This window comes from Nyctereutes procyonoides, unplaced genomic scaffold (assembly GCF_905146905.1).
Source record: "Nyctereutes procyonoides isolate TBG_1078 unplaced genomic scaffold, NYPRO_anot_genome, whole genome shotgun sequence".
Taxonomy (NCBI): Eukaryota; Metazoa; Chordata; class Mammalia; order Carnivora; family Canidae; genus Nyctereutes; species Nyctereutes procyonoides.
In genome coordinates this window covers 45,752,155-45,778,195 of record NW_026575043.1, presented here as the reverse complement: position 1 = coordinate 45,778,195, position 26,041 = coordinate 45,752,155, and the positions used below count along the sequence as shown (strand labels likewise).

General features: G+C 45.4%; 2 protein-coding genes and 1 pseudogene across 3 annotated transcripts in view; 1 reads left to right on the top strand and 2 right to left on the bottom strand.

The window, feature by feature from the left end:
* Positions 1-176: 176 nt before the first annotated feature.
* On the bottom strand, positions 177-983 carry LOC129508350 (mitochondrial import inner membrane translocase subunit TIM14-like; annotated as a pseudogene).
* Positions 984-1,467: 484 nt separating this feature from the next.
* ISCU (iron-sulfur cluster assembly enzyme) lies at positions 1,468-8,880 on the bottom strand. Its single transcript, XM_055322300.1, has 5 exons — positions 8,724-8,880; positions 7,101-7,214; positions 6,102-6,212; positions 3,686-3,764; positions 1,468-1,979 (listed from the first exon to the last, which is right to left on the bottom strand). The coding sequence occupies exons 1-5, from the start codon at positions 8,835-8,837 to the stop codon at positions 1,894-1,896; spliced, it is 504 nt and encodes a 167-aa protein (XP_055178275.1). The 5' UTR covers positions 8,838-8,880; the 3' UTR covers positions 1,468-1,893.
* A 297-nt stretch (positions 8,881-9,177) lies between these two features.
* Positions 9,178-26,041, top strand: part of SART3 (spliceosome associated factor 3, U4/U6 recycling protein) — a 38,316-nt gene continuing 21,452 nt past the window's right edge. Inside the window, exons 1-4 of one of the 2 annotated variants that reach the window (XM_055322298.1) lie at positions 9,178-10,657; positions 19,908-20,034; positions 21,612-21,716; positions 25,419-25,603. In XM_055322298.1, the coding sequence (XP_055178273.1) occupies positions 10,118-10,657; positions 19,908-20,034; positions 21,612-21,716; positions 25,419-25,603 (957 nt within the window). In that variant the 5' untranslated portion in view covers positions 9,178-10,117. The remainder of the gene's footprint in view (positions 10,658-19,907; positions 20,035-21,611; positions 21,717-25,418; positions 25,604-26,041) is intronic. The other variant, XM_055322299.1, reaches the window with a different exon arrangement.

Sequence of the window (26,041 nt, the reverse complement as noted above, 5' to 3'; positions counted from 1 at the left end):
TGTATGTATGTATATATATATATACACATACACACACCTTGGGTCAAAGTTGTGGCTAAATTCACTTTTAAATTCAAGGTTCCAAGCTGCTGGGTCAGTTCTCTGAAACCTGGACAGCCTTTTCTCCCAATGAGAGAACAAGGACCTGTGCTAATTCCATCACAGTATTAATCACATTAGATTTTAATTACGTTTGTCACTCTCCCACTAGATTGGGGGCCCCTTGAGAACAGATGGGCATGTTCACTTTGCTGCAAAATAGGTATTACTGTTTGTTAAATAATATGTTTCTATTCAAATTGTATCCACAATTATTAGCCTCCAAATATTCTTTAATCTGACTTAAAATCCTCAGATACAAAGAAACATACCCAAGTTTTTGATGTAGCTTGTGCTAAATCATTTTTAAAATTTGTAGCTGAGGGGCGTCTGGGTAGCTCAGTCAGTTGAGTGTCTGCCTACAGCTCGGGTGATCTTGGCATCCTGGATCAAGCCCCACATCGGGCTCCTTGCTCAGCAGTCTGCTTCTTTCCTCCCACCCCTGCTCCTGCTTTCTCTCTCCCCCTACTGAGGCATTTTATTATAAAAAGTTGGTGCCTCTATACATAAACTCCTAAGAACTTAAAATTCACCATATATTCATTTCTTTCGTTTCACCTTTTAGAAAATCTTCAGCTTCATTCATTCTGGCTGCTATCTACAGAGATCCTCCCATCTGGGTGATTTTAAAAACGTCATGCATAGATGGGCAGCTCTTCTTTCACGTTTCGTGGCTTATGCCTGTGTTAATGCTTCTTCCCGTTTAGTCATTTTGGGTTCTAAGTCACCTCTGCAGTAGCCACCATTGAAGGCAGATTTTGGTAGACTTTGAAAAGCTTGTTTTGTCTGAGGCTCCACATGCTTCATGGCTTGTAGAAGATGTAAGGACCTGCAAATCCTACAGCACCAGAGGGCAGTCCAACCACTACCACTGTACTGGCCATGGCTCTGGCTTGGCATCCCAGCCTGGAGGCTGCAGCCACCAGCTCCACACCTCTAAGGCAAAGTGACAAGGCCACCACCTGGCAGACAGGTGCCGCCCAGACATAGGTTCTCCCTCCTCACCCCACCCTCCAGTTGCTCTGTATTTGGTCTGTAGCTTTAGGGGATTGTCAAAGCCAGTTTTTCTCAGCTTTCGGTATTTCACAAGCCAGTGAAATTATAAAAAGAATCTTCTGGACTCATGTTGATTTGTCAATTTACACACCGCAAAGCATAATGAAAAGAAATGGCTCTTTCCTTTCACCTTCACCGTTTCATAAAATGTGATACCCATCTAGCCATCTGTCCATCCATGGTCTTTCCTGTCCAGTTTGCTCAGAAAGGTGCAGAGGTCATCACGGGTTAGTACCTGGGAGCCCCAAGGGGCCCTGAGCAGGACCCTGGGTTGAGCGAGGGATCCAAGAGACAAGGCTTATCAGAGAAAAACATGATCTTATGTTCCTTTATTATATATATTATATACGCAAATGTTTTATGTACAATAATTGGTTCTATCAAATAATCATACCAAGGCCTTCTACTGGTAATCTTCCTCAAGATAGATTCAGGTGAGATTAGGTATTTGAGCACTTTGTGGATTAACCACACTTGAGACTTCGTGATTGATTTCAGTTTTGAGGCCATGCACACAATTCAAAATATACACAAACTGGATTAAGGCGATAAAGTGGGCTGAAAGAAAGCACAGGACTTGGAACGAATAAACTGTATTTTGCTTGCATTGGAGCCACCATGTGACCAGCAAATGCTTTGTGCGTCTCAGAGCTGTTTTACTGTAGTGTGAGGGGCTTCTGAACGCCTACAGTGACCACGTGGCGGGTGTCAGACACTGCTGGACACTTCATTGAGCGCTCACTTCTTCTCTGCCTCTTCTTTCTTAGGTTCTTGTTTCAGTTTGTAATCAGCCAGGGCAGCCTTGATTGCATCTTCGGCCAGCACTGGAAGGAGCACAAGGAAAGACAGCCTAAGTGTGTAGACTGTACATAGAAGGTCTGGGAATCACATCTTTAAAAGCCGGAGGGCAGTGGTGCTGGGCAGGGCTGGAGGCCAGGGGCAAGCCAGGAGAGCCAGCCATCTGTTTCCTAAGCCTGATTACTCTTGCCTGGTGGCTTCGGAGAAAGGCTGGTGTTTAAAATACCTGGGATTCAAGACTGGTCCCTTGGTCTCCTGGAATCCCCCTCTGTCCTATCACACTGGGGCGTTCTTTCCTTGCTGGGATAGTGTGAGGACTTAATAAAGCTTCTGGGGGATCCCTGGGTGGCGCAGCGGTTTGGCGCCTGCCTTTGGCCCAGGGCGCGATCCTGGAGACCCGGGATCGAATCCCACGTCGGGCTCCCAGTGCGTGGAGCCTGCTTCTCCCTCTGCCTGTGTCTCTGCCTCTCTCTCTCTATCTGTGTGACTGTCATAAATAAATAAAAATTAAAAAAAAAGTTTAAAAAAAAATAAAGCTTCTGACGTATCGGAGGGCCACCAGAGATGTTAGTTTTCATCTGCTCACATGAAGTCAGCACTAAGTGTAGTGGATGCTGGTGAGTGAGCTGGCGTAACTTAGGCCATGCCGCCCCCCTGTTGATAGGAGGCATCTGCCATATAACTCTCTAGTGATCCCAAGTTTGAAAACTTTGGCTTTGGAGTCAATATTAAAAATGAGGCTTTTGGGGGGGGGGGGGCGGAAATTAAGAATGTTGGAATGACAAGAGAGAGCAAGCAAGTGGCAGAGAGCAGTAGCTGACGGTTGCAGTACCCAAGAAGGCCAAATGAAATGGCTGGGGGTTTTCTGAAAATGTTTACAAGCTATGCCTTGGCTCCTGGGTGCTTCAAATTCCAGCTCAGGTGGAAAGAACTCGAGTCTCAGCCTGACGACTGTTTTAGCATGTCCCTGCCCCAGCACTCAGTTCCCCTATGAGTCTTATGCTGGCAAGAGGCCTGGCTCAATGCTGGTTTTTGACTAATTTGGTCAGTAAACCTCCATGAATAAGTAAGGCTACTGTTTCTCATTCCCTCCTTCCCCTAGAAGGTTGAGAGAAGATGAGAAAGCTTTAGACTTAAGACAAGAGACTGAACTGCAAAGCCAAGTGTAAGTCTTTAGGCATCTGGGCTTTCTCTCAGAACAGTGTACAGGGGGCTGTTGCACAACTGGGCTTAGTCATCCCATACACATAGATGCAGACCAGACACAGTAACATGTTACATGCACCAGACAGGATTATGGCAGAAGCTGAATTTTCTCCTTCATTGGTCCTACCTTGATTCCAATGGGGTGGGAATAGCACAGATTCTGGAATCAAAGACTGGGGCTTAGGGCCTCACTTTCCCACTTAAAAGCCATGTAACTGAGGCACTTTAAGCTGAGCCCTGCTTCCCTGTCTGTAAGAAGGAAAGGTAATGACACTATCTGTGGACTAGAGAATGTTTCTGAGTCTTAGAAGTGATGCCATAGCATGGCATGATACCCAGTACACACTCCTTCCTCTAAGACTCTCTTGAGATGGCTGTGAGACCTGGGGACTTAAACCATTCCAAAGGTTATGAACTCCACAACCAAAACGGGCTCGCCATTACTTTGTCACAAATGCCAGCTGATGCCATGACAAAATTACTCCTAACTGTGCAAGCTTGTTGGCATTTTGGAGCAGAGACTTACTGGAGCAGTGCAGTTTCACGGGGGGAAGGCAGAGCTCCTTGGCAATGTCCGTGTTCTTGATGGTCAAGGCTTCCTCCACCTGAGAGGCGTATGTGAGAGTTAACAGTTTTAGCAATGCTCTAGCTTGAGGAACAAGCAATAAAAATAGAAGGCCAGGGGATCCCTGGGTGGCGCAGCAGTTTAGTGCCTGCCTTTGGCCCAGGGCGCGATCCTGGAGACCCGGGATCAAATCCCATGTCGGGCTCCCGGTGCATAGAGCCTGCTTCTCCCTCTGCCTATGTCTCTGCACGCCCCGCCCCCCACCCCCCCCCCCGTGTGACTATCATAAAAAAAAAAAAAAAAAAAGAGGCCAAAGAGGCCATCAGGACAGGGTGGTGGGGGATGATTTCCATTTACCAACCCCAAAGGATACTCACTGTGCATCAAGGCTACAGCCAGGACTCTCCAGTACGGAATATACACACCCTACTGCTTGGCTGGGGTAAGTAGTGCCGGCAAAGACCCTTTTCTACAAGCCAGCCAGTGAGACATCTCTTAGAAGTCTGCTTGAGGCCAGTGATAGGAGTCTTTTGGTTTTAGAGCAGTGATTTCCTATTCTGGTTTTGTGAATATCAGCTTCACTGATGTCTTATACCAAATGTTTAAAATAAATCCCATCAACTAGAAGTTTGAATGGTGTTAGGGGGCTCAGAGAGATGGCAAATAGGCCAGTGGCACTCCAGCACTTGGCAGTGGCACAGACCAGTCTTGTGATCATCTTCTACCTAAGACAATCTATGCCTTCAAAACAGACTGAAAAGGATGCTTGAGTTTGCTTGAGTGCTCAAGGGCATGAGGCAGGCCCATGGGGAATGGAGCCCTGCTGCCTTAAGGAAAGCCAGATTTGCCCACCTGCTTCCCAGTTTCTCAGTTCTGCTGACTTCAAGGATAATTCTGCTTTACGTTCTGTTCCTGGTAACTCAGATAGGAGGACCTCAAGGTCAAAGAAAGGCTCTCTTCCTTCACTTTCTGATTACAACTCAAAGGCCAGATCCTGGGAGCAAAGGTGCCTTGTCTCACTTCCCCTTTCCCTGAGGACAGTTCTTAACAAATCACTTCAAAGTCACCTCCTCCAGAACAGGTCAGGTCTATGCTTGCCAAAGGAGCTTGCCAGCCAGAAGGCCCTGAGCCACAGGAAGCAGGCAGCACATGACCTGGCATACTGCATTACAGTAGAGCTGCCCAGCTCCCCAAGCACACACCTCCATGACTCAGCTCCCTGAACTTGTCCCTCGGGGCTGCAAAGATAAGCAGCCCCATAGTTTGGCTTTTCTGAGAGGTTTTCATGACTGGATTTTAGAAGCTCTAGCTCTTCAGTGGGTTTGGGACCTTCTAACTCTGCAGCTGCTGGGAAAGAGGCTTTGGCAGAGAAAACAAAAAAGGCATTCCAGCCTCTCTCATTTCCACCGTCAGAGGGCCTGCTGACCAAACACCTGATTTGATCACTTTGCCCCTAATCTTTGCTGTTTTTAATTCTTTAATCTCTCTTTTAGCACAGGCTTGTCCATTATTTCATGAATCATAATAAGCCACCTGCAATCCTTCCTGAAACATGATAGAAGGTAATAAATAAGAATACCAATGACAATACAACCTCTCTCACCTTTAGACTCCTAAGAAATAATAATCAACAACCTCAGAGAAAGCCAGAGATTTCTTTATAGTTTTTGTTGTTGTTGTTGTTAGAGGTGGAAGTGAAGACTTTTTTCTATTTAACTAAAAACAAAACAAAACAGGTGTGCCTGGGTGGTTTAGTCAGTTAAATGTCTGACTCTTGATTTTGGCTCAAGTCACGATCTAAGGGTTATGAGACTGAGGCCTGCCTCAGTCTCTGTGCTGGGTGTGGAGCCTGCTTAATACCCTCTCTCTTCCTCTGCCCCTCTCAAAAGTAAACAAAATACCACCAAAACCCCCAAACAAATGATCAACAAAAACCCCCTCAAAACAAAAAACACTTTTTTTTAAAAATTTTTTTTTATTTATTTATGATAGTCACAGAGAGAGAGAGAGAGGCACAGAGACATAGGCAGAGGGAGAAGCAGGCTCCATGCACCGGGAGCCCGATGTGGGATTCAATCCTGGGTCTCCAGGATCACGCCCTGGGCCAAAGGCAGGCACCAAACCACTGCGTCACCCAGGGATCCCAAAACAAAAAACACTTAACAAAATTATCCATAATCCCCAAAGTGGAGAATTTAATCAAAGCCCAAGTAGGAGAAATTAAAAAAAACAAAAACAAAAAAAACTTAGAATATTTTATAAACAAAAACAAAAACCTGCCGCTCCCCCCGCCCCCCCATAACTAGACCCTCCCTTAACTCAGAGGCAGGTTTGTTGAGAATATGATTTAATTCTGTCCATCTACAAGCAACCTTACCGTCTTGCCTTTTACCCATTCAGTGGCTAAAGAGCTGGAGGCAATTGCAGACCCACAGCCAAATGTTTTAAACCTGGCATCCACAATCTTCCCCTTTTCATCCACTTGAATCTAGAAAAAAGACAGGTGTTAAGCAGTGGTTCCTGATGCCGCCTCATAGATCCTGCATTTACGGGGGTTCACTGGGGGCTCTCCCCAAGGGCTTTGGTCTTGCATTCCACACCTTAAGTTTTAACATTAATTACTGAATCTGCTTTGTCAAAAGGGCTCAGTGATGAAGAATCAAATGTAGGAACGATCAGCAAAATGATACAGGCCTAATCTGGTAAAGATAAAAAATATGCCGCTACCCATTTTTTTGTTTTGCAACCCTAGTCTGCTTTTTGGCTATGAAGTTCTGCTCCTGGCTACTCATTCAATCTGCATCTCTACACACTGGGGGGAGTCTGCAGTAACCGTCTCTGGTGAGTGCTTTTTAGTTTGGCATGAAATGACATCTAGTGGTTCCCTCCTGCCTTCTGTTTTCCAAGGCAGGCATGAAGACCTCCAGCAAGCTGTCCCCTCACCATGATGAAGATGTGGACAAAGGTACAGGTTTACTCAAAGTGCCAGTTACTATCTGTGTGTTGTTTCCACTTTGGGGGTGGGGGGGGGAAGCTTGGTATGTGGTATTTCCTGTCTCACTGGGGACCGCTAACTGAATGGTTGTGGTTTTCCTTTCACCAGTAAAATTCACAAAACTTTCTTCTTAGCTGGAGTTGGAATTTAAACTGATAGAGTAGAAAAGTGACACCATACAGGGTCAGCACAGTGTGCAGGAAAGGAGAACTAAGATTTAGTCCCTACCCTAATAATCAGTAACATTGACCCATCCCACCATCTCACAGGAATCCAGAGACCAAACGGAAAGCTGTGCTTGCAAATGCTTTGTAAACAACGAAGCACTGTGTGAGCAAAGGGATTGCTGCCATTACCACTAAAGATGAAAACCAGCGGTACCTGCAATTTCATTACGTCACCACATGCCGGAGCCCCCACCAATCCAGTCCCAACATTTTTTGATGTCTTGTCAAGGGACCCCACGTTTCTAGGATTTTCATAATGATCAACAACCTGCAATGAGAAGGTTAAGAGAAATGTACCATCCCTCTTTTTTTACTGGTCTCCCCAACTTGATGGTAAGCTCCTTGAAGTCAGCAAGCTGAACCTGTCAGGCTGTCCCTAAACAGCAAACGTCACCTGGGGAGGAAGGCTTACCCTCATGTCAATGAGACTTTATGAACCAATCTTTTTCGTACCGCTTCTCCAACTACCTTCAGAGATAGGAGTTCCTGGAGAAAAAAATCGGCAAAAATCATGCCTTAACTCCATAGGGTTTTTAGTCACAAATAATTACCTGATCTTTACCGCCTAAGTCACCAGATTTGGGATCCAACAGCATGTCTGGTATTTCCAAATAAATCCATGCTCAAAGGATAGCCATTATAATTTTCGAAAAATAAGTACGGTCCAGCAATCAAAGGGCTTCCCGGAAGCCTCAAGGAGAATGTTACCCGAGGAACAGTGCTATGGAAGGCGTCTGTCTGTTATGCTAAAACGAGACCAGTCCTCCTGCCAGGCTTCAGGGCCGGGCCATCCCTCCGGTGGAGCAGCGCGCCCTGCGGGCTGCGAGGCTCCCGGCGCACGTGCGTGGAGCGCAAAAAAGCCTGTTTTGTCAACAAAACACACCCCTCGGTAGGGGAGGGGCGAAGTCCCGGCGGACTGGCCCGGCGCGCGAAAGGCTTTACGGGAACCTCGGAGCTTGTTTCCCAGTCGGCCCTAAGTGTCCCGATCTTCCCGTCTCTTTTCCCATCTGACCACGGATTTCGACTCCAACCCAAGCACCTATAAGACAGGCCCTCGTCCGGACTTTTGGCCTCACGCTGGTTCACCGCGTTCCTCAGTCGATGCCCGAGTGGGAACGTTTCAGGTCTAGGGGACTCGACGCCCTCGGAAGGCAAGGGCTGCGAACCACGCACCTACCTCTACTCCCCGACGCCTTCCCACCCCCCCACCCCCCCCCCGCCAAAAAAGAAAAAAAATAAAGAATTTAAAACATCGTGCCTGCTGATTATGTATCTTGCTCCCCTCGGAGCCTCCGCACTCCTACAACAGTAACTGCACCATGAATGACTTCCACGCGCCGGGCACCCTGCCGAGGGCGGAACAGCTATCCCGTTGAGGGGAATGCTGCCTGAGCCTCCATTTTACCAACGGGGAAAGCAGGTCCGACGCAGGGCAGGGCACGGACCTGCCCGAGGCCATCTGGGTAGGCAGCGGCCCCCGCTGAAGCCGAAGCCCGCGCCGGCGAGCGTCGGCGGCGGGTCCCAGAGCGTCGTCCTTCCGGGGGCGCCGCCCACCGGCCGCGGCGCCGGCAGTCGCCGCGCAGCGAGGGAAACCTCGTCCGGTCCGAGTCTCGCGAGAGGGAGGCCCGTACCCCGGCCGCAGTAGGAGGCTCCCGCGGCCGCGCCTCCTCAGGCCGGGCCTCCGCGGAGCGCCGGCGTACCCGGGTCCCCTCGGCGGTCCTCGCCCTCCCGCCCCATTGCCATCGCGGGCCTCGCGCATCCCCTCAGCCGTCCCTACCTTCTTGTGATAGAGCCGGGCCGGAGCCGACAGTTCCCGGGCGGGCAGGCGCGGGCTCCGGAGCAGCAAGGCCGACGCCGCCCGCCTCAAACGGCCAGCTCCAGCCGCCGCCATCTTCCGGGCTTGCGCCTGCGCAGGCCGAGTGGTCTCGCACGGAGGGGAGGAGCGCGCCCGCGAGTCGGCTCCGGCTTGGAGCGCGCGCCCTTTGACGTCACCGCGACTTCGCGCCTGCGTCCTCGCGCTCGGTGCACGTGTCCGCCGCTGGCCCCGTCTGGACCACGCCCCCCCGGGGTGGGCGGGACGCCGAACTGAAAGCCTGAAGTTGGAGGGCTTGTGAGTGCAGCGCTGTCGCCCGGGGGTGGGGTGGCGGTGTCCTCCGGCGGGCGTGGGGGCCCGGGTTTGTGTTCACCGAGCCCTATCGCCAGAATGCGGCGCGGTGGATCAACCAGTCTACTTTTCTCAACCTCATGTGCAGCTTGGGAAGTTGAGGGTCAGACCGGTTTAGTAACTTGTCCAAGGTTGCCCAGACAGACTCCGTTGGGATTCAAAGAAGGGCAATCCTGGGTTAAAAATCCTGATTCTGCACCTTCTCCACTGCGTGGCCCTAGGCTTATGACATCATCTCTTTAAGCTTCCATCCCCGCTTTTGTACTAATTCAAGGACAATTCATGCATTGAGCAAGTACGACTTGAGTACCTACCTACCGTGTGTCAAGGCGCTGTACTAGGCTTCGGGGATGCAAGAAAAAGAAAAACACATGAGTTCCCGACATAATGAACCTTACTAACGAGGGAGAAATGCAACACGTAAACAGTATTTTCCTACCTCAAAAATGGAGCTTAATTGAGGAAACGAACACGCCATACCCTGATTTTTTAAAAAAGTATATATGTATATGCCTGCATCTATTTCTCTTCTCATAAGGCAGCAAACTGACCTACTTATGTGACAATGCCTGGAAATGAAGGGTTTCCAAAGAAACGCTTAGTCATGAAACTTATTAATACCGGCTTGCAGAATAGGATCCTATAAAACCAGAAACCTCACACGTGTATTTAATGCTTACTTAGGCACCAGGTATTACATAAAGGGGAGGAATCTCTTTGGGAAACGGGTTTTCTCGTGAGTGGTGTGATCGATCCTTCCCTGAAGACTTGGAGGTTTTTTTCCTCGTTTGAGGCTCAGATGCTGGGGACGCTGAACCAAGCTCCAGGTCGGGTTAGGCGGGTTAGGCGGGTTAGGCGGGAAGACGCGCGTTTTATTCCAAGATTTCCTTCTGACCTTCTCAAGATGGCGCCAAATCGTTGCCTTCAATCATCGCCCCGTGACTTCCTCTACGGCCCCCACTTCCGGTGCAAAGACCCAACTTCTGCCCGAAGTTGCAACGGAACACATGCCGTGTTGGGGAGCTTTTTCTCTGCGAGCACTTTTACACCTATGTCAAAGCAACACGAAACTCCATGCATTCTGGGGTTTTCCCGTCACTCGAGGTTCACGGTTTCCCTTTCGGTGGCCGGGAGAGCGGAGTTTTGGTCAGGCGCCCGCCGCGGGCAGCTTCTACTTCAGCGGGTCTTCGGCGGCCGCGAGAAGACCCGGGAGTCACTGGAGGCGCAAGATGGCGACGGCGGCCGCAGCTGCGGCCTCGGAAGCGGAGCCTGAGCCGAAGGCCGGGCCCACGGCGGAGGGCGAGGAGGAGGACGACGCTAAGACGGCTAGGACGAGGAGGAAGGTTTTATCGCGGGCCGTGGCCGCTGCGGCATACAAGGCCGTGGGGCCGGGGTGGGACCAGCAGGAGGAGGGCGTGAGTGAGAGCGATGGGGACGAGGAGTACGCCATGGCTTCCTCGGCGGAGAGCTCCCCCGGGGAGTACGAGTGGGAGTACGACGAGGAGGAGGAGAAGAACCAGCTGGAGATCGAGCGGCTGGAGGAGCAGGTGCGTGCGGGGCCGGGCGGCGGCCGGCTCCTTCCCTCCGGTTCCCTCGGTCGGTCCCCGGCGGGAATAAAGCCGCTACTCACCACCGCGGCGCGCGTCACTGGAGCCCTTCACGCTTGCCGCGTGCTCTGCAGGCGTTGTCCCGTTGAGCCGGGTGGAGGAAGTAGAGGACGCCCCTTCCCGCCGGAGGAAGTTGAGGCTCGCCGTGGAGGGAGTTCCCTGGCCGAAGAGGCGAGCGGGGCGAGCCGGGCCTTGAACGTTGAAGCGACTCCGGAGCTGCGGCTCGTCACCGCGCTGTGGAGCTGTGGTCAGCAGTAGCAGTAAAGTCGTATTCATGAGAGCGTGGCCTGTTTCGTTTCTTTTCAGTAGCAGTGCCCACGACGATGACCACGATAATGGAAATGGGACGGTAGGGGTTTCAGCTTCGGGGGGCTAAGGTCCCAGTGGTAGCTCCTCTGTGCTCGTGTGAGTGTAGGCACAGTTCTTCAGTTCTCTGAGCCTCCGCTTTCCCCTGTGGTCTCCTTGGGGAAATCAAGGCCCGGAGAGGAGGGAAGCCCTGCCTGGAGACCCCAGTAAGGGAGGGCAGAACCGGGCGGGCCTCAAACCTGGGGCTGCCGGCCCTGGGCATGCCCGCTCCCCCCGTCAGTGGGGAGCATTTTCCCATCAGGTGGTTGTCCTAACGGGAATGAATAGCCCAGTGCCTGGCACCTCGGTGACATGGTGTCTGATTTGTAACTCCTGTCTAATCCAAGGTCCCAGCAGGAAATTGGCGATACATTAAGATTAGGGTAGTTTGAGAGAAGGTTAGTATAGGGGCTGTTGTGTTCATTAGAGCGTGGGCAGACAAATCAGGAGCGGAGGTGCAGTACCTCAGGGCTAGTGACAGCAGGACTTTGTGGCCGCCTTTCGACCTGAAGAGTTTAGGGGAGAAAACTGACCAGTTTTCCGAATAGGTTGTATGGAGAGGGCACCTGAGAGCAGGTGAGACCTTTAGTCAGGGAAGCCCCAGCTTCCCATCAGGGTTTGGGGTTGGGGAAAGGAATGTCGTGACCTCTCTTCCTCTCCAAACATCTGTTGGTGCCTTTTGCTGGGCAAACCCTGCTGGAGGCAAGAGAGGCGAGGCGCCACGGATGTGGTTCACACAGGAGGGCACAGGACAGGGAAGAGGGTGGGGAGTAGAATCGGAAGGGCAAACAAATCAAGCACATTCTCGTCTCAGCAATGAGGAAACAGGCTCGGGATGGATGATGAAATTATTTGCTCAGTCACAAGGGGAATTGAATTGGTCGGGGTTTTCTGTGGACCAAAAGCCACACTGATATGAAATCACTTAGTGATGTGAAGTTGTTAACCTATGTTTCTCATTTAACCTTGCTGGGTATGAGATTCCATATAACGTCCTTTTTGGCAGTGATACTTTTGGTATGAAATAGTGATGATATCTATTTTCTTTTTAAAGATTTTTTTTTGATATTTATTTATGATAGTCACACAGAGAGAGAGAGAGAGGCAGAGACATAGGCAGAGGGAGAAGCAGGCTCCATGCACCAGAAGCCCGATGTGGGATTCGATCCCGGGTCTCCAGGATCGCGCCCTGGGCCAAAGGCAGGCGCTAAACCGCTGCGCCACCCAGGGATCCCGTTCATGAGAGGCACACACAGAGAGAGGCAGAGACCTAGGCAGAGGGAGAAGCAGGCTCCCCCACCAGGAGCCCAATGCAGGACTCGATTTAGGGACGGCGCAGCGGGATCACACCCTGAGCCAAAGGCAGGCGCAGGTGTCCCTGATGATGATATCTATTGGCAGCACTTGTTTCATTTGTCATTATATTCGAATGTCAAAGGAACCCAGTTGGGGTAGGCAAGTGGTTACCTTTTCTACTTTTTATAAATAAGTACACCCGTGTTTGTTCAGTCTTTTATTCATTCAGAAAATGCAGTAATATAGGGTGCCAGGCTATGTCCCTGTCCTCATGGAAATTTGTGTCTCTGACTTTTAGCCTTGGGCTTTTCCACAAGCCATTAGCTCACTCTTCTGTGAGGCAGGGGAAATAGGATTAGCTGTTTGAGCGGAAGCGGAGGCTTGGAAGCAGAAAGATTAAGTCCTTGATGAGGATAACCAGCTAGCGAGAAAGGAGGATGAGTCAAAGCAGAGGGCTCCTGGCGTCCTGCAGTCACCTGACCTATCTCAGGCCGCAGAACGTGGAATGGAGCCCAGATGGGGACCACAAAGGATGAGATCTGCCAAGTGATGTGAATTGAAGAGCTTCTGGCTCTATCAAGCTCTTTGTCATGATGGGGTCTAGAGATTGATTTTTCCAGTTTTTCCAAACCTCCCTCACACCTCATCCTGATCCCAGAGCTTATAGTTCCTGCTGTAACAGCTCTTATGGGGAAGCGTAATGATGAAGAACTTCTAGACAGGCTTGCGAAAAACTCAACCTTGTCATATTTTTTGAATTCCAGTCCTCATCCCTGAATGTATTTTGTGAAAGCTTGAAGTTAGTTGTGGTATCTGTCCATGTAACAAAAGTGAAGGTTTCCTGTTAGCTGTGTTTGTGTCCTGAAACTAAAAATGGCGCCTCATGGTCCCTTATTCCAGCTCTCTGAGTCTGTGATGTCCTAGATGGTTAAGACAAGGGTTGGAACAGTGTCTCCCTCACTGGACTGTTGGGGAGCTTCAGTGAACCGCCACTTAGGAAGCTCCTGGCAAATTTGACATAGTAGGTGCTGTGCCAAGACCTGCTCTGTTCTTTCCCTGCCCTTCCCATGATGGCAGTGGTTGTTGTATCTTTTGGACCAGGCCTTTGGTTATTTCTCTACCAATATTCCAGGCCCAGGTTGTGCTGTGAGGGGGTCAGGAAATCAACACATCATTTTATGCATTGGCCAAGCCATTCTTTCTTTAAAGATTTTACTTATTCATTCATGAGAGAGAGAGAGGGAGAGACATAGGCAGAGGAAGAAGCAGTCTCCCTGCAGGGAGCCTGATGCGGGAAGCAATCCCAGGACCCTGGGATCAAGGCTTGAGCCAAAGGCAGATAGATGCTCAACCACTAAGCCACCCATTCTTTCTTTAAATAATCCTTTTTTAATGATGTTCTGGGACCAGAATAGACTAGTATGTGTGCTTATTTGTTGGTGCTAAGCGAACTCTGTGGAAATGTCTTTCAAATGCATCTTCGTATGCATTTGATAAGATACTTTCAGAACACCTCTTCGTATATAGTGTCTTTATTATTTGGGCCTAAAAATCAGAAACTTAGACCCAAAGCCATCCTGGTGGCAGTTTCTCTACTTCATTGACTTTTATACCTTTTTTCCTGACCTATGTGTGGTATTCATGTAAGGGGCACTTGTGTAGACATTAATCCCGTTAACTAGCAAGGACTGTTCACCCTGCTTCATGCTCCAAAACCCATTCAGATCCAAGTAAGTTGAGAGCAGTGGGTGACAGGGAGAGCCTTTGCCTCTTCTTTAACAAGGAAAGTACATTTTGGGCAAACTTCACTTTATGTTACTTGAGTGCACACTTGACAGTTGGTTTTGAAACGTGTGTCATGGCAGCCCACTTGAGAAGTGGGGGTTTATTCCGGCTCCTTCCTGGTACAAATACAGAAACTGAGAACTCGGGGAGATTACACTGCTGGTGCCTGCCCTAGTCCAGTCCTTCTTCAACCCATCATGTAATCTTGGGATGGGCTCAGCTTATTTTATATGTCATGAGCAGGAGAACATTGCTAAAAGTCTTAAGATTTTTTAAAAAAAATTATAGGTCAGACTCTTCTCTGTTATTGAGTCTTTATTGTCTTTTTTGCATGTAATTTGCATACAAAGCAGTTCATATCTGTAAATTGTGAAATGTGACAATCAAACGAACACTGCTTACCCCACCGCTTGGTCTAAGAGTTAGAACTTCATCAGTGCTGTTGCACGTACTGCGGGCTTTTTCCCTAGTCTATGGCCCTTCCTCCCCTCCTAAAACCTAGGTAACTATTTTCTTGAATCTGGTGTGCTTCCTTCTTTAAAACATGGATAGTTTTATCACCTATGTATGTTGTCCCTAAGTAATACATTGCCCACTTTTGTTCACTTTTGAGCTTTTGAAAAGTGTATCATGCGATATGTGTAATCTTTGGGGACTACTTTCCACTCAACGGTGTGTTCCTAGGATTTATCCATGTTGCTTATAGCTGCAGTTTGTTCATTTTGACGACTTACATTTAGTACACCATTGGGTGGGTGTCCCACAGTTTATTAGTTCTTCTGACATTGCTCCGTTTTTGTTGTTTGTTTGTTTTTTTTTGGTCTCATTACCAACAAGCTACAAGGAATGTTGTTACTGTTGAAATGTTCTATTATTGAACATTTATAAGAATTTCTCCAGTCAGTGTTTTTGAATCAGTGTTCAAATGGGGGTCACGGTCATGGGTTGTGAATTCATTTTAATAGACGCAACCAGTGCCGCTCTGTCATGTGTTTTTTTGTCTGTGTGGGTCTGTTTCTGGGAGTTCTCTTTTCATTTTGTCAATCCTGTGTCAGTTCCAAGATCTAACTCATTCTTACTAAGGCTTGCTACCTGGTGAGACAAATCCTCTGTGTATTTTATTGCAATAGCTATTGTCTAGATTATTAAGTACCTTGTCAGGGTGTCAGTTGAATGAAGGAGAGGGAGATACTGCTGAAATGTTGTGGCAGATGTTGGAAGAGTAGAGGCTAGTGTTTGTGTACAGACTTCAAGTAACCTCATACCCCAACTCACATGGAAGTTTTTTGAAAATTTTAGACTTATCATTTTGAGATAGTTGTAGATTTCCCTGCAATTGTAAGAAATACTACAGAGAGCCTGTGTACCCTTTGCTAGTTTCTCCCAATGATAACCTTTTGTAAAACTACAATATAATACGACAACTCAGCTGTTGACATTGGTACAGTCAATACACAGATCAGTTTTGTCATCACCAGGGTCCTTCCTATTGTCTTTTTATAGCTACAGTTCCTGACCTTTGGCAACCACTAACTTGTTCTCCATTTCTATAATTTTGTCATTTCAAGGATATTCTATAAATGAAGTCATGTAGTGTGTAATCTTTTGGATTAGCTTCTTCAATTCAGCAAAATTCCCTAAAGACTCATCTGAGTTGGGTGTATATTGTTCATTTCTTCTTTCTGGCTGAGTAGTGTTCCACAATGTGGGTGTCCCATGGTTACTTTAATGATTCACTGCTGAAGGACATCTGGGTTGTTTCTGGTTTTGGCTACTAGGAATAAAGCTGTTACGAATATTCACATACAGGTTTTGTGTGAACAGGGGTTTTATTTCTCTGGAAAAGGACCCAAGGGTGCACTTGCTGGGTGATGTGGTAATTGTGCATTGAATTTTATAAGAAACGGCCCAACTGTTTTCTGGAGCTGCCATACACATTTTACTTCCCCATCAGCAATGTGTGAGTGAGCTAGTTGTTTTTTTTTTATAGGTTTTTTTCCTGCATCCTCTCCAGTGTGATGTTGTCACTATTTTTTATTTTAGTCATTCTGTTAGGTGTGTAATATCTAATTGTGTGTGTTTTAAAGATTTTATTTATTTATTTATTTGAGACGGAGAGTGGGCACTTGCTCACACAAGCAGGGGAGCAGCAGGCAGAGGCAGAGGGAGAGGGAGAAGCAGTTTCCTTGCTGAACAGGGAGCCCTGTGTGGGGCTCCATCCTAGAACCTTGGGATCATGACCTGAGCCGAAGGCAGATGCTTAACCAACTGAGTTACCCAGGCACCCTGCTTATTATGGCTTTAATTTGCATTTCCCTGATAGCTAATGATGTTGATTATGATTATGTGTATTTATTTGCCATGTCCTCTTTGCATATACTTGTTGGTTCATGTCTCACTAAACCATTTTTCTTTCTTTTTTTAAGATTTTATTTATTCATGAGAGAGAGAGAGGCAGAGACACAGGTAGAGGGAGAAGCAGGCTCCATGCAGGGAGCCTGATGTGGGACTCGATCCCAAGTCTCCAGGATCACACCCTGGGCTGCAGGCGGCACTAAACCTCTGCGTCACCAGGGCTTCCCTACCCATTTTTCTTTTTTTATTTTATTTTATTTTATTTTATTTTATTTTATTTTATTTTATGATAGTCACAGAGAGAGAGAGAGAGAGAGAGAGAGAGAGAGAGAGGCAGAGACATAGGCAGAGGGAGAAGCAGGCTCCATGCACCGGGAGCCCGACGTGGGATTCGATCCGGGGTCTCCAGAATCGCGCCCTGGGCCAAAGGCAGGCGCCAAACCGCTGCGCCACCCAGGGATCCCCCTACCCGTTTTTCTAAATGGACTTTTTTTTATTGTTGAGTTTGGAGTTGTATCTTTTAAATACTAGTCCTTTGCTGAATATGTGGCTTTGTGTGTGTATATATATATATATTTTTTTTTTTAAGTCCTTAGCTTGTCTTTGCATCCTCTTACTAGAGTCTTTTATAGAGCAAAATTAAATTTTAATAAGGTCTCAACGGTCTAGAGTTTTTATCATGAACGGTTGTTGGATTTTGTCAAATGCATTTTCTGTATCAGTTGATACCATGAGTTTTGGTTTAGATTGTTGATCTAGTGGGTTACAGTGGTTGATTTTCAAAGACTGAACTCTGAATGAGCCTTATATACCTGAAACAAATTCCACGTACTCATGCTCTATGATTCTTTTTATACATTGAATTCTTTCGTTCTGTAAGTTTTCCTCTCCATACTGCGTTAATTATATCCTTATTTTGACTTGCTGTATTTTCATTGTCATTCAGTTCTGCAGATTTTTAAGTTTTCCTTGTGACTTTCTCTTTGACCCATGGATTATTTAGAAGTGCGTCACTTAATTTCCAAATGTTTAAAGATCTCCCTACCGTTAACTGATTTCTAATTTAATGCTGTTGTGATCAGAAAACATACTCTATGATTTCACTTTTAAAAAATGTGTCGAGATTGGTCTTAGGGCCCATAATTTGGTCTCAGTAAATCTTCCATGGGCCCCTGAGAAAAAGTGTGTTTTGTTACTGTTGGATGGAGTGTTCTTTATATGTGAATTAGATCCTGTTGATTGATAATGTATCCTTGCTGTATTATCCATTTAGTAGTTCTTTTAGTTGCTGAAGTGGAGGATATTGAAGTCCCCATCATAAGCGTGGATGTGTCTCTTCTTTTAGGTTGAACAGTCTTGCTTAATCTATTTTGAGGGTCTGTTGTTTGTTGCATACATGTTTAGAATTGCTTTGTCTTCCTGGTGGTTTGGTTCTTCCATCATTTTTTAATGTCTCTTTTTATCCTTGGTAATTTTATTCTCTCCAAAGTCTGCTTTATGTGATATTAATATAGTCACTTTGGCTTTTTTTTTTTTGGACTAATGTTTACATAGTATACCCCCTTTTTTTTTTTAATCTTGCCTGTGTCCTTGAATTTGAAGTGAGTTTCTTGCAACCAGCATATGGTTTTTATCCACTCTGTCGTTCTCTTTTAGTTAGTATAGATTTATTTATTTTAGAAAATGCACACGTGCAAGGGGGAGAGGCAGAGGGAGAGGGAGAATGAGAGAAGCAGACTACCTGGTAAGCACAGAACCCCATGTGGGGCCTGATCCAATGACCCTGAGATCTTGACCTGAGACGAAATCAAGAGTTGGATGCTTAACTCATTGAGCTACCCAGGTGCCCTCTTAGTTTATTGAGACCAGAAACATTTAAGATAAATCCTGCTATGTTAGGTCTAAAGCCTAACATTTTATTATTTTCTATTTCCTCTGTTTCTAAATGTTCTGTTTCTCTTTCTTTGCCTTCCTACGAGTTACTTGAACATTTTTTAGGATTTCATCTTGATTTATTTATAATGAGTTTTGGTGTAGCGCTTTGTTTAGTTTCTTAGTGGTTGCCTTGGGTATTAATGGTGTATTTGACTTACATGGTATCTGTGTTCTACCACTGAGTGAAGTGTGGAAACTTAGTTCCGTTTAAGTCCCTTTACCATCCCCATTTGTAAATATTATTGTTTTGAGTATCAGATGGTCTTAAAACTTTTGTGTCAGTTACCACATAAAACTTAGAAAACTCATGAGAAGGACCATTCCAGGATACTTGTCTGTATTTGGTGCTCTTTCAGTTCTTCCTTCCTGATGCTACATGATGTCTTTTATCATTCTTTTTTCTTCCTTTCTCTGTCTTTAAGAGAAAGTCTGCTAGTGACAGATTCTTTGTTTTCTTTTTCTTTTTCTTTTTTTTTTTTTAATTTATTTATGATAGTCACACACAGAGAGAGAGAAGCAGAGACACAGGCAGAGGGAGAAGCAGGCTCCATGCACCGGGAGCCCGACGTGGGATTTGATCCCGGGTCTCCAGGATCACGCCCTGAGCCAAAGGCAGGCGCCAAACCGCTGCGCCACCCAGGGATCCCCGATTCTTTGTTTTCTATTGTTTCAGACGTCTGATAGCTTTTTTTTAGCAGTTATTTTAACTTGTTTTAACTTTTAGTTTGAAAAGTTTCAAATCGGGGGATCCCTGGGTGGCGCAGCGGTTTGGCGCCTCCCTTTGGCTCAGGGCGTGATCCTGGAGACCCGGGATCAAATCCCACGTCGGGCTCCAGGTGCATGGAGCCTGCTTCTCCCTCTGCCTGTGTCTCTGCTTCTCTCTCTCTGTGTGTGACTATCATAAATAAATAAAAATTAAAAAAAAAGTTTCAAATCTATAAATCTGTATACCTATCACTCAGCTTCAACAGGTACTGCCATTCTTGTTTCTCCCAGTAGGGATTTTCACTTTTGTGTGTGTTTGTTTAGTAAAAGAAGAAAGCTCTTATAGAGCTGGCACGTGCTAAAGCGTGTTATTAATCACCTTTTAAAACCCTCACAAGAACCTTATGGACTAGACCCTAGTGGTATTCCCATTTTACAGATGAGGAAATAGAGGCTTGGCAAAGTTAATAACCTGCCTAAGGTCACACTGTGTGTGTGTTTGTCATCGGGATGTTTCCTGTATTTCAGAGAAACCCAACTACGTTCTCCTCCAGCTAGAACAGATTGGAAGAGATATGCATTTATTAGAGAAAAAGAGATTTTCTTTCTCTTCCTGGAGGTAAATGTTGTATCACTGTCTCAGTGGCTCTCCCAGATAGCACATTTATTTTGTTTGTTGCAGATATGTGCATTGTTACCAGTGGTTAAAAGTGCTAGGTTATTTTGATGGTGGCATTTTAAATTTTACCTGGTGTTCTTTTCCTTTTAGCTATCTATTAACGTCTACGACTACAACTGCCATGTGGATTTGATCCGGCTGCTCCGCCTGGAAGGGGAGCTTACCAAAGTGAGGATGGCTCGCCAGAAGATGAGTGAGATCTTTCCTTTGACTGAAGGTAACATATCAGCAGCGAGGCTGCTTTAATAAACAGAGAACTGAAGAGTATACATTCTGTTTTCAGAGCTGAAACTGGGACGTGTTACTTACAGAAATCTGGAACATATAAATAGAGGGCAAAGAAGAAAACCCATCATTCAGTGTCCATGATTTCTAGTTTTTCATCCTCTAGTTTTTTTTTTGCAAAACTTAGTTGTGATCATATAATCTTTTTTTTTTTTAATTTTTATTTATTTATGACAGTCACACACAGAGAGAGAGAGAGAGAGGCAGAGACATAGGCAGAGGGAGAAGCAGGCTCCATGCACCGGGAGCCCGACGTGGGATTCGATCCCAGGTCTCCAGGATCGCGCCCTGGGCCAAAGGCAGGCGCCAAACCGCTGCACCACCCAGGGATCCCTGATCATATAATATTGATTCATATTTTGGATTCTGTTGTTGTTGTTGTTTTTAATCCTATGTCATGATGAAAACTTTTTATGTGATTAAACTTTTCCCGTGTCTATTTTCCATTCCAGTGTTTATGTATTAAATCCATTCTCTCAGCACCACATAATTGTAGTATAATTAAACTGTTGTTTTCCTTTTTTTTTTAAGATCTTCAGGGAGAGAGAGAGAGAGAGAGAGAGAGAGAGAGAGAGAGAGAGAGAACAAGCAGGGGGAGCAGCAGGCAGAGGGAGAAGGAGAGGCAGGCTTCCCACTGAGCAGGGAGCCTGACATGAGGCTTGATCCCAGGACCCTGGGATCATGACCAGAGATGAAGGCAGATGGTTAGCTAAGTCACACAGGCACCTCTAGTTAAGGTTTTATAAACAATTTTTAATGCAAATGTTTTATACCTTGTTTGTTACACAGTATTTGGGCATTTAGGTTATTTATACTTACTTGCTTATTTGAAACATAATTACACCATGCATCTTGTAGATCGGTGTTCAGGAATGTTTATTATAATTGATCTTTTAGGGGAGGCTTTGGAGAATGCTGGTCCCAGATCCAGCTCTGTCCCCCTCTCTCTGCCCAAAAACATAACTGCTGAGCATGAAATCAGATTGCCCAGATTCATTCCTGGTTTTATTATTTTACTAGCTGTATGACCTTAAGCAAATTATGTAAACATTGTAAGACTCAGTTTTCCCAGCAGTAAAATGGGCTAACAGTATCTTCTGCTTTATAGTACATGGATTGGATGAGATATCCTATGTACAACATGTATCAAATACCCTAGAATATCTTAAATGCTTTGATAAATGCCATTAGTATTCATTATTATGACTATCATCTACAGGAATTTAACAAAGATTGAATGAGAAATATATATGTGTAAGTATTTCACAAAAATAATAAAATGCCCACCAGGTGTAGGGTATTATGATTTTAGTTGTTTGATCTTCTCTGGAAGCATAAACCTTCTATGTGCTTGGTACAGGTTTTAAGAATTGAATTTCTGTGAACCGTAGCAAGTTGTATATGGTGGGTAAAATGCTTGTGTACTCCTGACTCAGAGTAAAGCCCCTGCTTTTCATCCTGCCCTTCGGGGAAGGAGATGGTGATGCAGGAGGTGCTGTTGTCTTGCAGAGCTCTGGCTGGAGTGGCTGCATGATGAGATCAGCATGGCTCTGGACGGCCTGGACAGAGAGCACGTGTACGAACTCTTTGAGAAAGCTGTGAAAGATTACATTTGTAAGTTCCCCATTCACTTTTTCTAGGTGTCTGTGAATGCATCCATCTCTGCTGCCCTGGGTTGTACCGTGAGGTGTACCCCCAATTCAGAAAGGAGGGGTTAGTCTGGCAGTTAAAAAGATTTGAGTTTACTTATTTTTCTGTGGTTTTTTTTTTTTTTTCCATGGTTTTCATTTGAGAATATTTGGTTTTAAAATACATAGAAGAAACCTTTGTAGTAAAGGAGTGAATAAATTCACTCCTAGTATCTTTCTGATCTTTCTGGCAGGGAGAACTTACATAGTATTTCCAGATGACTAAAGGTTGCCTTTTACATGTTGAATGGGTTTTTAGAAGTTTTGGACAGAAAACTTTTTTTTTTTTGATATCAAAAAGTTATTAAAACCTTTTTATTTTAAAATAATTACAGATTTACGGGAAAATAGTGCAGAAAGGTTCTATACTTACTTCATCCTGCTTTTCCCAAGATCTTGTAACTATTGCACAAGATCAAAACCAGGGAATTAATCTTAGTGTATAATGTGTGTATCTACCTCTGAGATTTTATCATACATGGAGATTCTAGTAACCACCACTGTAGTTGAGATACATAACCCTCTATCCCCACAGATGTCTGTGTTGTCTGCTTGAGTTGATGTTTTGCCAGCACAGGTGGAGGGTAGACCCCTCTCCCTTTAAGTTTCTTTACCCTCCCCTGTTGGTAGTATGATTCTCTATTCTCTCTCTCTCTCTCTTTTAAATCTTAAAATTTTATTTATTTGTGAGTGACAGAGGAGAGAGAGGCAGAGACATTGAGGGAGAAGCAAGCTGCCTGCAAGGATCCTGATGTGGGACTCGATCCTGCATCCTGGGATCACACCCTGGGCCAAAGGCAGATGCTCAACTGCTGAGCCACCCAGGCGTCCTCGGTTCTTTATTCTCTGTATGTACATTTAGGACACATCAGAGAATGCTGTGGGCAAAATGTTTTTTAAGAATATTTTTTAAAAAGCACTCGTTTTATTTATTTTTTAAAGATTTTATTTATTTGAGAGGGTGTGCATGCAAGCTGGGGGAGTTGGGAGGGGAAGAGCAGAGGGAGAGGGACAAGTAAACTCCATGCTGAGCACGGAGCCCAATCCTGAGATCATGACCTGAGCTGAAATCAAGAGTCAGATGCCCAACCAACTGAGCCACCCAGGCGCCCCCCCCCCCCAAAGTTTCCTCCTTTTAAATTAAACATCCTTCTTCCATATCTGGTTCTCCCCACTCCCCACTGGGGGAATTTCCCCTTGTGAGAATCCCTGGAACTTGGAAGATAGACTGCCCCAATCCCTGGAACTTGGAAGATAGACTGCCCCGAGGAAGAGAATTTTTCAAATTTACTACCCAAAAGAATTGATCAATTTTTTGAGTTTATATAATCCGGATACTGAAAATTACAGGTGTTTTATGAATGTGAAATTACACCATATGTGCTGTTAGCTATACTGCGTCTCTCCTCTGATCTGCCCCTGTGACTGCTTAGAACCTCTTGACCGTTCTGAAGGTGATGTTCCCATGTGTTTGGAGGATCCTATCACCCCTTTGTGAAGGTCTCAGAGTCATTAACAGCACCAGTTCTTTTTCTCTAAGGATCTTTTGTTCCTCCACAGACTGTAATGCTTTTCGGTCCTTTTGGTCCTTGATGGTTTGCGGTCACCCTGCCTTCGGACTTCACTTCCAGTGTTGATGTCAGGATGCCTGCCTTTCCCCCAACGGATTCAGGGCTGCCGGTGGTCAGGAAGTCTGATGACTGTACCATTTAGATTAGATCTTTCTCTTTTTTTGTTTCTTGTTTTTTAAAGATTTTATTTATTAATGAAAGAGAGAGATAGAGAACATAGGCAGAGGGGAGAAGCAGGCTCCATGCAGGGAGCCCGATGCGGGACTCTATCCCGGGACCCCAGGATCACACCCTGGGCCAAAGGCAGACGCTCAACTGCTGAGCCACCCAGACGCCCCATCTTGAAGCAGTTTTGATTTGGGGCCCTTGGGGTTCTTGTGTTAATTTCAGGAGCCATGGATCATGGAAATTGTGTCACTTGTTTTGTGAATGTTCGGAAGCCACTTTGGCCTGTTTCTTAGGTTTTAATTATGTTTAGCACATTGAAGATGCTCAATATAGACCGTTTTTCCTGAGCAGGTACTCAGTGACTTCATCAGTGATTTCAAACTATGCAGGAGGTATTCATTGTACCATTAATAATTATATGCCTGTGGTCTTTTGGCTCTTCAACAGTCTTGAAAACTGGGTTCCTTAGACTCTGGAGGCAGCCTCATGCAGAAGCTTCATGCCTGCTTTGGAACCTGTGGTCTAGTGTTGTGTTCTTTATTTGCCTTATAGTCATTGTGGACTCTGCATCCTTGGGTTTTCTGAATTTAAAATACCGTTCATAATATTTACCCCTTTCTAGATTAAATATTGGGAGGAGCCGTGAGGTAACCCATTGAAAATTGCCTTCTTTCCCAGGAGGTGCTGTTTCATAGATGATATGTAAATGTTACTTATCATCTCCAGAGGCCCTGTTGGGTTGGCTGAGACTGTCACCACGGCCCCCGTCCCTCTATCCGGCCCTTCTTCCTTCACTGCCTGCCAAGTGTGGTCCCCAGGAGCGCTCCTGTCCATGATCTCTGAAGGGCTTCAGCTCCAAGAGTTATATATCTAGTTCTTTTCCTTTTTTTTTTTTTTCTTTTTAAGATTTTTAAGTAATCTTCACACCCAACATGGGGCTCGAACTCACAACCCTGAGATCAAGTTGCATGCTCTACTAATTGAACCAGCAGGTGCCCCTCACTTTCTTTTTTGTTTGCAGCCCATATGGCAACTCTGTACTGGTGAGCTAAAACGAAATAGCTAACAAACGCTGTCTAAGTTCTCTGAAATAAACCTGTTTCAATGAAAAAGCAAGCCTTGGGGAAACATACAGTGATTCTCAAATTGGCTTCTTTATCCTTTATGTATTTTTATTGTACAAGGTTAGTGGATAGGCCTATGAAATTATTTTCAGATCTCTGAAAAGTGACTTAATACACAAAAAGTGTACAGTGGGAACCACTGCATTCCTAAAGAGTTTAATTCATTAGTCTGCTCTTAAAGCCGCAAGGATGAGTATATTAAGTTTAAGAAGAAAGTGACAAAAAACAAGGCAATTGGGTCTTTTCTGTTGTTGCTGTTTAAACATTACAAATAAGAGACCTGACATATAGACTTCTGGTTACAGGATTGGTGGTTTTAATTTGTTCTTTGACTTTGACCAGAGAGTTAAAAAATTTCAAAAGTTAAAGAATTCTAGGCTTTGAAATTTTTCTGAAAATTGTCTCATATTTGTAACTGTTTTCATCAAGTTTTTTCATTGAATTTTCATTGAATTCCTTCCATTTTAACAAATAGGCTTTATAATCATGAGTGTATTACATACTACCTGCTGGCATGTTCTGTTTATGCAGTAAAATCTCAATTATTGTAACCTAGTAGGAACACTGTTTAAGATCTACTTTCTTTTCTAGCTGCACTATTAGTAATAAACATAAATTGGGATGCTTGTTGATATACTCTTGCCTTTCTGCCTGAATGAGTACTCTTTTGGTGGACATTATCATTTTTGATGCATCAGAACAAAAGTTTTGATATTTGGATATTTATTTCATATCCTGAATTAATAGAGCACTTCTCCTCCTTAGGTCCTAACATTTGGCTAGAATATGGCCAATACTCAGTCGGTGGAATTGGTCAGAAGGGTGGCCTTGAGAAAGTCCGCTCTGTGTTTGAAAGGGCGCTCTCATCAGTTGGCTTACATATGACCAAAGGACTTGCCATCTGGGAGGCTTACCGGGAGTTTGAAAGTGCGATTGTGGAAGCTGCTCGGGTGAGTGCCCCTGTCTCTAACCACTGTTTGCTTTTGAATAGTGGGGGCTATCTTTGTACATAGCCTTGGAAGAACACAGATAACCAAATGGTCTTTGCCAGTCCCTTGGTGTGGGTGGGCAGAAAAGTAAAATTGGTAGTCTTTATGGAACAGCAAGGATGATTTCTTTGACTAAAAAGCAGAGGACTCTATAATTTTTCTGATATTTAAAAATACTGTTTCAGTTACTGGTTCAGATGAATATACGAGAATAACCATGTCACTCCAAAATATATATATCTGTCTACTTATCAATCATATATAATAGTAACTGCAGGAGATTTGATCCCATCATAATTGGGTTTTTTAAACTCTGATTTAAGGATTTTACAGCTCTCCGTGTCCCCTTCCCCTATGTTGGTGTGCATGCATGCAATTACCCTTGGTACCTTGTGGAGC